The following is a 13,491-nucleotide window of genomic DNA, read 5'->3' as shown; positions in this document are numbered from 1 at the left end:
AACAAGAATAAACTATCTTGGGAAAACTATAAGTTTTATCCCAGAGCAGTGTGGTTCTCAACTTGAATGCTTTTTGCCTGGTGGAGAAGGCAGGGCAGGGCAGGATTTGTTACTGGCATCTACTGAGTAGAGGCCAGAGATACTGCTAAACATCCTGTAACACTCGTGACAGGTCCCAACAACAAAGAATTATCCAGTGAAAAATATCAGTAGTGCAGAGGTTGAGAAACCCTGCCCCAGACTAATGAACCCCTCCCTTGTTCTAGCATTTGAGAGGAGTCAGCCTAAATATAAATGTATATTTATTGTTCTAAGAGTAAAATACTGCCATAATGATGATTGTGGAAGTGACTGATTCTTGAATATAAAAACAATTAAGAAATTTCAAATGGAAAACAGAAAACAGACCAACAGTTAGTATAAGAATTAGAGACCATATGAACCAAATAACTTTAGGGACAAGAGTGTATACTTTCTAGGCCAACAACTATTTACAAATAAATTAACAATAATACAAGAAGAATAACAGAGATTGGATTATGTCATAATTCTAATCTTTGTGGTTTGGTGTAGTAGTATTCATAACATTAAAAGAATGATTGTGAAAACCTACTTTAGTTTTTACTTATTTAATTCCATTTAGATCATGAATCTTTTAAGAAAAAATTATCCTACTTGGGAATTAATTATACTAGTAAAGACGAATTAAGGCACAACATTAATTTGGCATTCCAGGATTTTGTAAGGAAGAAATAGGTAAATAATAAAGAATATAAAGAATTAGGGAAAAAATGAGATTCCACCAAGATTTTGTTGAGTCACTGAACTCAGTTGAAAACAGGCATCTATCTATTCAGTATTGTAAATATAGACAACAGAGACCCCAAGAGCAAGCCAGCACCTAACAGGATTAAGAAATTATTGTTCTGGTACTACAATTCCCAACTTGGAAAATCTGACTACTATTCTTTGAAATTATATAATTTTAATAAACTTTTACATTTTAGATTTATTCTATATCCCAGAACTTCATTCTATGGTCATGATATTTGGTTTTGACACCTCAATCAAATACTAATTTTAAGACTCATCTAGTTATCACTCAGCCAAATGTATATTTGGTGTGTCTCTGGTAAAAAATACTTATATAAAAAAAATAGTCTGGAAAATAATAGGCTATTATGTTATTAATGATCTCTAGATATTAAGATTTTGAGTAAGTTCTAATTCTATCTTTATGGCTTTCTACATTTTCCAAATTTTCTATAATGAGCATGCACTATTTTTAAAATCTGAAGAAGTATCTCTTAAAGTTACAGAAATAGGTATTATATCCCTCAATCAGAAAACAATGAAACTGTTACATTTTAAACCTGATTGATTTATCAAATGATCTGAGAAAAGAGGGGCAGAACTGATACTAAAATCCAGGTCTCTCCCAATGTCCAGATCCATAGTTCAACAAAATGTATAAGTTCTTTAAGAATATAATTTTTTAAATGCATATAATTAGGCAAAAACATCTCTATCATTTCATGGCATGATTTTTCAAACTTTAAATGACAAGATTAAGATCAATGAAAGTAAACCAAGGTTTATCCTAACAGAAAAATATATGTGTATTGAAAGAAAAATAGAACTTATGAATGAGGTGGATCATGGTAGCCCACTTTCTGAAACTCCTCCAGTACTCCTCCTGAAACCAAACAGACCCACCTGATGACAGAAAGTAAAAACCCACAGACAATATCCACGTCAAATCTAGGTGACAGGGAATCCCCAGGAGCCTTGCAGCATCAGGACTGGCCAGGATCAACAGACAGAATATGGAAACAGTGGAAGTGAAAGGGGACTAATAGGTACTCACCGCCCCCCAGCAGCAGACTCTATCCTGAATGGAAGAATTGAGAACAACTGGCTAAAGTGAAAATGTCTTTACAGGCTTAAATTGGGCCCAAGTGCCAAAAACAGTAAATTCACTAAGAGATCAAACACAATACTGTGACAGTTTAAACCAGATTTGTCCAATAGAAATACAATGTGAAGTGTACAGATAACTTTACATCTTCCAGTAGCTACACTTTTAAAAAAGCAGAAGAGAAATTTTAATTATATACTGTTTAACCCAATATATCCAAAATATTATCATTCAACATAAAATCAATATAAAAATTATTAATAACTTACTTTTTTATATTACATCTCTAAAATCCAGTGCATACTTTACACTTATAACATACCTAAATTCAGACTAGCCATATTTCAAGTGCTCCATAAACACATGTGGCTAGTGGTTACCATATTGGGCAATACAAGCTTAAACCCTTAACTATTTCAGAAATAGGTAGCAAACAATCCTTTCTGCAATGGTAGAGTCTCACCATAAGAATAAGCTGCTTAAATTAGAATCCAAATTGAATAAGACAGGAACACTTAGGATGAGAGAGACAACATTTAGACAGTAGGGAGAATGGGGCCCAGAGGAAGAAGACCCCAGAAAGTACTGTAACTGCAAAACAAAAATCTGCAAACATAGCGCAGGTCAAGCACAACATGAATGGGGCAGGGAGGCATACTCTTTCTATGGAGGTGGGAGCCACAGAATAAACATCTCCTGAACAAAATTCCATTGTACCACAATAGCCAAAACTTGGAAACAATCCAAATGACCTTTAACAAAGACTAGATGGATAAATTGTGTTATATTCCTACAACTGAATTCGAAACAGTAATTAAAATCAACATGACTTAATCTTATAAATATAGTGTTGACCAAAATAATAGATACTCTAAGATGCCATTTAAATAGTTTTTAAACAGGAAAAATTAGTCTATGGTGATAGAGGTCAGATTAGTAGTTGCCTTTGGTGCAAAATGAGAGGCTACTGCTTAGAAAGATTTCCAAGGGGAGAGCTTCATAGATACTGATAATTTTCTATTTCTTGACCTAGGTGGTAATTGTATAGGTATGTTCACTTTACGATAATTCATTAAGCTATATACTCTTATGATCTTCTATATGTATGTATGTGTCTGTGTTTGTATGTTATACTTAATAATTTGTAAGGAAATGAAATTATTAGACAACAGAGATATATAAAACTAAAGAGAGAATTACAGAATAATTACTTTAAAAAGAAAAAGCATTTTAGAAATGAAGACTAAAGTAGAAGGAACACAGATTAGACACTGTCTAATAAATAAAGAGATAAAAAAAACTTGAGAGACATATAGAATAAAGACAATATGCAAAGGAGATCCAATATGTGTAACTGGGCTTTCTACAAAGAAAATCAAAGTAATGGAGCAGGATGATTATTTAAATTAAGATTTAAGTAAAACTTACTGAAAAAAGAAAATACTGAAATATAGATATTCAAAGGGTGCACACTACTTACTGGGAAATGGTAAACAGTATAAAAGTACTAGACTCTAAAGTTAAGGAGAAATATTCTTTGGACATACCAGAATTATGCCAAGTCATTTATAAGAAAAAATAAGTCTGGCATCAGAATTCTCAACAGCAACATTTTATGTAAGTAACCAACAGAGCAAGTTTTATGATACTCAAGAATTAAGAAAATATGAATCAAGGATTTTACACCCAGCCAAACTGTCCTTTGAGTCTAAAGGCCACAGATATATAGTAATAAACATGTAAAAGTTCAAGAAATATGTTTCCATTAGCACTTTCTGAGAAATATAGCAGATATTAAGCTTCTGACACTCAAGAGACTAAAGGAGATACTTCAGCAAAAGACTTACAGGTGAGCACTGAATATGCTTAACAGTAGAGTTTGACTAAAAGAAAGGGTAATTAAATAGTATATAAACATTACATTTTCTAATAATGTATAACTAATATAGTTGACACAAAATAAAAGGAGGAAAGAAAGTGAAATGTAAACTAAGTTTGCCAGTTAGCTGAGAGTAAAAGATTACAACTTGAAGCTGACAAATCAAGATCATACAAGCTTATGCTCATGTAAGAGCACAAAGATTAAGAAACTCTGGTAATTAAAATTCCATCGTCGGAGAGAGGGGGAGGAAGAAATGGTTGTAAAATAATTTTAATATTAATTATAGTAAACGAATAGACAATGTCTAAATAGAGAGAGAACCAAGATTATTAATATAGAGCAGATCTCAACTTCAGCACTACTGATATTTTGGCTGGATAATTCTTTGTTGTGGGGGAGTTATCCTGTGCACTGGAGGATGCTGAGAAGCAACCCTGGCCCCCACCCATCAGATGCCAGTAGCACCTACGCCAGTGACAGTCAAAAATATTTTCAGGGCTTCCCTGGTGGCGCAGTGGTTGAGAGTCCGCCTGCCGAGGCAGGGGACGCGGGTTCATGCCCCGGTCCGGGAGGATCCCCCATGCCGCGGAGCGGCTGGGCCCGTGAGCCATGGCCGCTGAGTCTGCGCGTCCAGAGCCTGTACTCCGCAGCGGGAGGGGTCACAGCAGTGAGGGGCCCGCGTACCGCAAAAAAAAAAAAAAAAATATTTTCAGTTATTGCCAAATGTTCTGTAGGAGGCAAAATTATCCCCAGTTGAGAGCTACTGGTATAAAGGTATCAGCATAAATGTAATCAATAGAATCAAAACTTGTTAAATAACAAAAAAGACACTTCATTTAAAAAGAGCAAAGAAAACAAATCACATAGCAAAAGAATGTGTGTGGGGGTGTATTATATATATAAATATATATATATGGTACAAATCATTAAATGACAAACACAGTAGAAAAGAAAACAAAACCTTCAGGTAAATCAATAAATATAAATGAGTTAAACTCACTAAAATATGGAGATTTTCAGAACAAAATCTGAACCTATGCTATATGCAGCATCACACCTAAAACAAAATTACCTTGAAAGGTAAAGAATAAAAGTATGGGCAAAGATTCTATCAGGCAAATACAAATGAAAAAAAAAAGGCAGAGTTCTCTCTTAGTTACATGCAAAGCGAAATTCAACCAAGAGGCATAATATGAGACAAAGAATGACTTTTTCTAATAATAAGTTACAAACCATAATAAAGATAAAACATTACGAATACGTATGTACCAAATAACACAGCAACAACTTTCTAACAGCAGAAATTTCATGAGATTGAAAGGAAAAATAGAAACTCACTAATAAGAGGAAACTAACACTCTTAGTAACCTTGGATAGTTTAAGTGAACAGAATAATTAGAATACAGAATAGTGAAACAATGCAATCAGTAAGGTGGATAATATACACTCAGTTCTCGTATCCTGATAGAAAATATACCCTAATAAGATAAAAAGAAGACCTTGGGAAATTTTATGAAAAAAATCAAATAATACATTCAGCATTAAATGACCATAATGCAGTAAATTAGAAAATAATGATTAAAAAAACAGACTCCATGAGATAGACCTAAAGCAGCGCTCAAAGGAGAATTCATTGCATAAGATACCAACATCAATAAAGATAAAATGAACTAAACATCCAACTTCTTCATGAAGATACAGTGAAACCCAAATTTTCATTTATTTTTTCCTAGCCAAATATATTCAAGATCAACACAACTTTTTTCCCTCAAGATTTGACCTATTTATGCAAGTTTTAACAATAAAGGCAAAAATTACATTCTAATGTCAATATATAAAATATTAAAATACATTTTACTTTTCTTGCCAAAAAATAAATAAATAAATAAGCCTAAATCTAATCTAATCACGCCTCTATCAATTTCTAACAAGAAACAGGATAGATGAGCATTTTAAACTTAACTACAAAGATGAAATCAGTAAAATCCAGACTGTGAGAAGCTTTACAGGACAAACAATCCAGTTTCTTCAACAAATGAAAAGAAAAAAAAAGAGATGGAGTAAGAACCAAAAAATTAGAAGAGACTTAGGTATCAAGTAATCATAATATATGAATCTAAATTGGATCCAGATTCAATCAAATAAAACTATAAAATAACAATAACAGATATTTGATAATATCAAGAAACTATCACATAGTTTCTTGTGATAATAGTATTATTTATGGTGAAATGAAAGAGTTTTTATCTTGAGAGATAAATGGTAAAATTTTTATGGAAGAAATAATATAATGTCTGGGATTTGCTTCAAAATAATGTGAGGAGGAAGAAAAGAGGAATGGATAGGCATGTGAATGGAGAATTGTTCATGGGTTCATAGTTATGGAGGCTGAATGATGGGAACATGAATATCCACCATATTATTCTGCCTATTTTTGTGCACATTGAAAATTCTTCATTAAAAAAAAAGCACACATAGTTCAAGCAGAGCCTTCACACTGAATAAAGAACAAACTCCACATATATATGTATTCTATTTTTCAAATGTTTATATACATTATCATGATAGACAAAATTCAAATACACTTAAAAGAAAAAAATACTGCTGGAACCCAGTGAGGTCAAGGCCCCAAAGGCTGAAAGGCAGAACTGGACTAAGGAGCAGGGTCAAAGCCATACTGCTTAGGATATGTAACAAAAGTCACGGTCAGTGATCATACCATACCATTTACCTAAGTGTTCATGAACGCCCAAGCACAGGAAGTCTGAGGGTTAGGAACTAATTTCACAACACTGCCTTTATAATTTCTAAAATGTAAACACTACTCTGCCCCTTCATCTAAACAAAGCCATGTTTTATTACTCCAAACATTAAAACAATATTTTAAGTTACCAGTACATTATTCCATTGTCATAGAAAGATTCCCAAAGTATATACATTTCAAAGAAAAAAGGAATGAAATATCATTTATACATGCTTTGGTTAAATAAATACAAGAAAGCTACCTTCTGAAAATATAATCAAATGGGGAGAAGCAGGCAAAAACAAAGGCACAGTCAATATCCACAGCAAGCAGTCAGAAACTTAGTTTTCAAAGTAAAACATTCCTTACCCTATGACATCAATCACCCTCAAGAGCTCAGAGTCAAGCAGCATAGAAGCAGAAATGGGCTCCCAGAGATTATCACTCGCTACGATTTTCACTTGCTGGAGACCTTGATAGTTCAGCATTCTTCTTAACACCTTTCAGAGAGAGAAGCAGAACACAGGAAAGGTTAAAAATGAGTTTTCAGCGGCTGAATTACACTGAAGAAAGCTAAAATGTCTTCAAACTCAGCAACCTGGATGATAGTGTCAATATTATTTCTCAATAGAAATGTGCCCCGTGTGGGGGGAAAAAAGCATTATCACTAAGATAACCCACTTCATGGGAATGTAAGGAGAAAAAAAAAAACAAGAGGTAAAAATGTTTTAGAGGGATTTTCCCTCTGAATTTAAAATTATGTTTAGCCATAGAAAATGTGGGTGCAAGGGTGGAAATTTTTTTTAAAAAATCAGAGCAGTACTACCCATAAAAAACCCACTATTACCCTGGTATGCATTTTTTTTCATGAATTCTCTTATACAGACACAATAAATTGGGATCAAATTAAATACACTATTTGGTAAATAAAATGCTTTAACTTAGTTTATTTTGAGTATTTTCCAATGTCTTTAAATATTCTGCCATTACTGAAAAGATTACAGTTCTTAGTATTTTGTACCATACTAGAAGTAGAAATAAGAAATATTCTGCTGTTACCCTCAAGTCTTTAATAGGTATACACAGGGCAGGCAATAAAATCTGCCTGTAGGACTATCCACCCACCAGATTAAAAGTAACAAGCTAACTGTAACAGGAAATAAATGAACAAAGCACAGAGTGCCTACTCTGGTATTTAGTTCTGTATCTGGGCCCCATGAGGACTCTAAAAAAAGCACAAGATGGGGTTCTCACCCTTAGGTGGCAAACACACTCACCAGGACACTAAAACTAACAGAATGTCCTAGAAAATCAGAGAGTAGTATATACTGAAATGTATGGATTGCCAAAATATAAAACAAGACAAGAGAAAAGAAGTCATTATTTCACCTAGGAGAAGGAGGTTCAGATTTCAAAACAGAAGTAGTTTTGTTTTGTTTTTAAATAGATCTTTATTGGAGTATAATTGCTTCACAATACCGTGTTAGTTTCAAAACAGAAGTAGTTCTTGATGAATGGGTGTGAATAAACCCACCGCTATACCCCCAAGCACTCTGAACTGTCAGGTTCATAGTAGCAGGTGCTCAATAAACATTGGTTGAATTAATTAAGATAAGAAAGAACAAAGATTTTCACAAGCTCTCTTTTCACTCTCTAACTTTTCTGAACTAAAGAAATTGCCAATTAATGTGCTCTTTTAGGAGGCAAATAATAAATCAATTCCACTCTGGAAGAAATCTGAACAGATCCTTAATAGTAAATAAAGACCAACTCTCAAGATTCAGTAGGATTGAGATTCCCAAGCTCTCTATTAGGAGACCAATCTTGAGTTTCATCACCCTGAAATTCTTTCTTATCCCTACAGAGAGGAAGGAGAACAACTTAGTCACATTTGCATTTATCGCAATATTATATCTAGTTTTTCTAGTGCTATTCCTAGACCATCACCTCTAAGATTGCTTACTTTTAAGTATATATTCAAATAATACTCCAAACTATACAAGCCTATAATCTATGTTCTATAATAGATTGCCAAAATCAGTATGAATAGCAGCATTCTTTGAGCAAAGTTTTATCTAATGTATTCCAAATGTTCTTGCTGTGGAACCCATCCCTTTCTGCCCCCTAAAAAGCCTAGATAGAAACCCTACCTATAAGAGAAATGAAAAGGAAACTGTTCTGATTGGACTGAATGAGAGTCCAGAGACTCACACATCCATTTCCGTCCACCACCCTCAGATCCTAGACGGGATTTTCCAGACACAATTTTAAAACATCACTGAAAACCAGAGTAAACCATAAATACAATGTAAATAGCAAAAATAAAAGAAATAATAGCCTTGCCACCTTTACATACATTGCTTGTTTGTACTGTGTTTATTTCTACTCTTAAAAACAAATCCTCATTATTTCCAGGGGCCATCTTATTATACTATACGGAATATATATTCATTAAGCTTATCGAACCTGAACACCTACATTCATCTGCCATTATTGAACCCTTTCAATAGGCATTTTAACAAACAGGACGCAGATTCCAATAAAATCTTGCTACAAAAATGGCAAATGCAAACTAAAAGTTATTTCCTGAGACATGTTACTGCAGGTAAACTAAAGTTTCAGGGAAGGAAATGAAGTCTGAACTGTTTGAAATGCTGATGATGAGTCTTAGAACAGGAATTACAGTCTTTCAAATCAGGTAAGCTGAATTAGAATGCAATGGAACCAGCAACAGACTCTTAATAGTAAAAAAATAAATAAATAAAATAAAATAACCACCTTAGTTGCAGACCATTAGTTTAAAAGAAAAAGGGAACTAAATTCTAATTCTTCCATCAAATGAAATGAACACAATTAAAGAGACATGTATAATCCCAAGGAGAAAAAAAAACTATGAAATGTCAAATTTGGGAAGATGAAAGTCCATGACTGCGGCAACATGGTCCACCTGACTATAGGGTTACACAGGACACAGCCACTAACTTGGCTTCTGCTCTGTCCCCCTGCTGCTCTCATCAGACCTACCTGCACTCACAGCAGTCATAACTTTCCACGAACAACTCTTGTGCTTCAATCTTACACTAGTTCCACTGTCCCACCTCCACACCACCACACTCACCACTTCACTGGTAATGCCTACAGCATGGAGTTAACTTTGAGTTACCTGGCTCTGGCTGCATTCAGTCCTCTAAATCTATACCTTCTCCTCCCCACAACTAGTGATTAAATTGTGCTGTTACTGCAGTGAACATAATGGCCTACTGATGGCTCAGTGCCCCCACTTGTCTAATCCATCTTTCTCCACTTGCTCTTCCCCCAAATCCCTTTACCTCCCAGTCTTCACTTCTCAAAGGTATGGTCCTGCCTTAGCAACTTGGGGAGTTCCTATCCATCCCACCTTGAAGATTCCAACTAGTCTTCCAACAGACTTCCCAACAGACTTCCCAAATCCTCATGCAGAGGTGTCACCCCCTCTCTGTACCTTCTGACAACCCTGTGCATTATTGTGCCAAAGAAATTATAGCTGATATCTTAGTTGTTCATATGGGACTCTACAGTCCCCAGATGTTAACTCTTTTGGAGCAGAAACAGTACTTTTTATCCTTGTATTCCAAGCATGTACACAATGCCTGACAAACTAGGTGTTGAGTAAATGCTTCCTGGCAGACTGAATGAATAAACAAATGAAAGAAATTTAGTGGATATTACCTGTTTAAAAACATAAGACACTCAATTTAAAGAAAAAAAAATTTTAAACTGAAAGAAAATATAACCACAAAATTATATTTCTTGGAGAAAAGACACATAAAACAAGACAAATATAAGGATAAACTAAAGAATATCTCCACCTGAAAAGTTAAACTGCCATTTGTTTTCCAATGACAGAAGGGATTATTATTCTCAGATTTTCCTTTTCTGAAAAATAGAAATAATAGTAGTTACCTCATAAAGGAGGTAGTAAGAATTAAATAGAAATAAATATTTAGGGAAAGTGGCTCAAAAAGTAACACACGTTGCAAATGTTAGTTGCTACCTATTTGCTAATCACAAATAGAAACATCTAACACACTCCAATATAATAGGCATTCCACAGAAAATAAGAATGAGATTATATACTATAAATTTTGATATATGACAGTGAAAGAAAAATCTACATTTCTTGAAGTCCTAAAAATCTAAAATGATACAATTATTTTTATAACGATTATCATAATTCCACAAATAATGAATATTTAAGTAGGAAAACTCAACACAACTCTACAGACAAAGGCAATTTGGTGCATAGAGGGAATTACATATGCCTTAATCAGGAATATAAATATTATTAACATTTTGCTTGGATTTTATGTTATAACTAGCAAAATAAATAACTGTGCTATAAAAAATATGGTGTTCCTACTACTAATTTCCGTGAAACCATAAAAGAATTTTTCACTAATAACTTAAAGATAAAAAGACTTTAAAGTTGTACAGACCTTAATATAATTGATGTCAAATGCCCTCTCATTCCAAATCTGCAAAACAGAAAGTCAAAATGTCAGAACTGAAAGTTTTTGTGTCAGAAAGCAAATATTATCATTAATATTAACCTTTCTCCATTAATATTATCTCTCATCATCTTTCTTATCATCTGAAAATCCATTTTTCTTACTTAAGGGAATGTCCTGTTATTAAATTTATAGATATTTATAAGACAACATAATTTTTAATTAAAATGTTATTTTTAAAAACCTTAAAATATTTGGTGGGTATTTTTCAAAAAGTCACCTAATCCCAGAGATTTCTAAAAATGGAATATCCATTCAATCATTCAACAAAGATTGACAAGGCAATGTATGCCGAGGACTATAGCAGGCACTGGAGACCTAACAGACACGGGATTGTTGTAATAATTCTTATAAGATCCCTACACACACACCCCAAAGCCAAGTATTAATAAGGACAATGTACAGGAGTAATTTTTTTAGTGCACACAGAGAATCACAATGATGTGCCACATAACAAAAGCAAACTCTTAATGAAGACAGATAAATGGAACATGCACAAATCTCTCAGGCTCAGAATCATGTAGCAGGAGGTTTTAGAGTTAAAAGAGAACTTCCACGACTTTCAGTCTGTAGCTGAGAGATGGGCCTAGCCTCCAGGTACTCTTTTCAGCCTCCAGTGATACTGGAAAGTGTTCTTATCAAAGAAGCTTCCTCACCATAGCTTGTGATTATCAAGAGTCTAAAAGAGATGTGAATAACCCATTATTTACCAGAAACAATTTCTAAGTGTGACTTTACCATAATAGAATGCTGTTTGACCCAAACCTACATTTAGTTTCACTATGGGTTAAACATACCCTGACATTTAAGAAAGTTCTCAAACAATTTTGTTGTAATCTGGGGAAGGATAACAAAAACAAGTATATTCTTGATTCTGGCTTCCTAGAGCCCTTGGCTCATCCTCATGTCCTATATCATGTCCTGTGTTACTGTAGTTTTATCTGTTCCCGTGTCTGCCTCTTTCACTGAACTCCTCAAGAGCTTACTAATCTTGGTATCCCTAAAACATAATAGTCACAATGCCTCAACACAGTAGAAGCTCAATAACTGCTTGCTAATTGCATGAAAACTTTTAAAATCAGTTTTGACAGACAGCATATTAACAAGCAAAAGTGTATAGAGACCCACTATGAGTGTGTGTGAGGCTCTATGGGGTACAGTGCAGGGTGACGTATCCCTCCAGCCTGCCAACAGACCAGCTAGAAACACAAGATATCGTTTTACATTTTTAAATCATTAAAAGGTGTTAAATAACGGTTTAGGAAAAGGGTAGGCAGATTTCTGCCAGCTTGCCAAATCTGGCCCACCATTTGTACTTTTTACAGCCTGAAAGCTAAAAATGGATTTTAACAGTATTAAGTGGTTACATTTTAAATGATTATATAATTACCTACATAATATCCTTAATATTGCCTTTTGATCCACAAAGCCTAAAATATTTACTCTCTGGCCCTTTAAGAAGAAGTCGGCCACCCTCTGGTTTAGGACCACGGAAGACTCATGGAGCAAAATGAGATTAATCATTCATTAAACTATATAGTAAACACAATATTGTTGTAAGAACTAGAGAAACTAGGGAAAGCTTGGAAGAAGGAGAATTTGACCTGGGGTAGTACCAATAACAAAAACAAAGAAATAGTTCCAGGAGGCATATACTAAGTATAGTTTTCTAAAGTGGGAAGAATTTGGATGGGCAGAGAGAAAGAATAAATGGCGACATGTAGTTAATTTGTTAATAGACATCAATAGAACAAATTAGTCTCATGACACAAAGTAGTCAACAAAGTGCCACAAATTACTTTAAAAATTATAAATAAATGTCCAAAGGTTAATCATGTTCTAAAAAATATATTACTAACTCCAATATAATCAATGTCCAGATCATGATAATGCTTGGCGCCCACAATCCAACTCACGACATAGTAGGCAGTCAGCTGAAGATTTACATAAGGCCAGTTGAAACCTTTCCCCAGCCATCCAGGGAACGACCATGGCAGCCCTGCAGAGAGGAAGAGGCAAAGTTGGAGTAGGTATAGGAGTGCTGGCACTATTAAAAACAAAGCAAAATAAATCAAAAAGAACAAACACAGGCTAAGCAAAGAGCCAATAAAGATCTGACTAAAGGAAAGATTACACATCATGCACAAATTCTCAAAATCCCTTCCAGTTTATGAACACAGTAATTCCTATTGACCCCGAGAGTCAGGTTCCATAATTCCAAATGCTCTTTCAAGAAAAACAAATAAAAATAAACAAAAACAAACACCTCTCTCAATGATACTTACCAATATAAAGAAATGTAACCTACAATTTAATTTAACTTCCACACCTCCTGCTAAAAAGATATACAATGTTCAATTTTTGTCCTCTAAGGTCAAATCAAAGAGTTTTGAAAGGCTTA

At 34.1% G+C, this 13,491-nt stretch overlaps 1 protein-coding gene across 1 annotated transcript in view; it reads right to left on the bottom strand.

The window, feature by feature from the left end:
- GALC (galactosylceramidase) overlaps positions 1–13,491 on the bottom strand; it is a 59,000-nt gene that overhangs the window by 24,466 nt on the left and 21,043 nt on the right. Inside the window, exons 5-7 of the mRNA XM_065871105.1 lie at positions 12,950–13,089; positions 11,019–11,057; positions 6,913–7,043 (exon numbers count right to left, since the gene is read on the bottom strand). Coding sequence (XP_065727177.1) covers positions 6,913–7,043; positions 11,019–11,057; positions 12,950–13,089 — 310 coding nt within the window. The remainder of the gene's footprint in view (positions 1–6,912; positions 7,044–11,018; positions 11,058–12,949; positions 13,090–13,491) is intronic.

This window comes from Phocoena phocoena, chromosome 2 (genome assembly GCF_963924675.1).
Source record: "Phocoena phocoena chromosome 2, mPhoPho1.1, whole genome shotgun sequence".
NCBI lineage: Eukaryota > Metazoa > Chordata > Mammalia > Artiodactyla > Phocoenidae > Phocoena > Phocoena phocoena.
The sequence above is the reverse complement of the archived record's forward strand: the minus strand, read 5'-3'. Positions and strand labels throughout refer to the sequence as shown.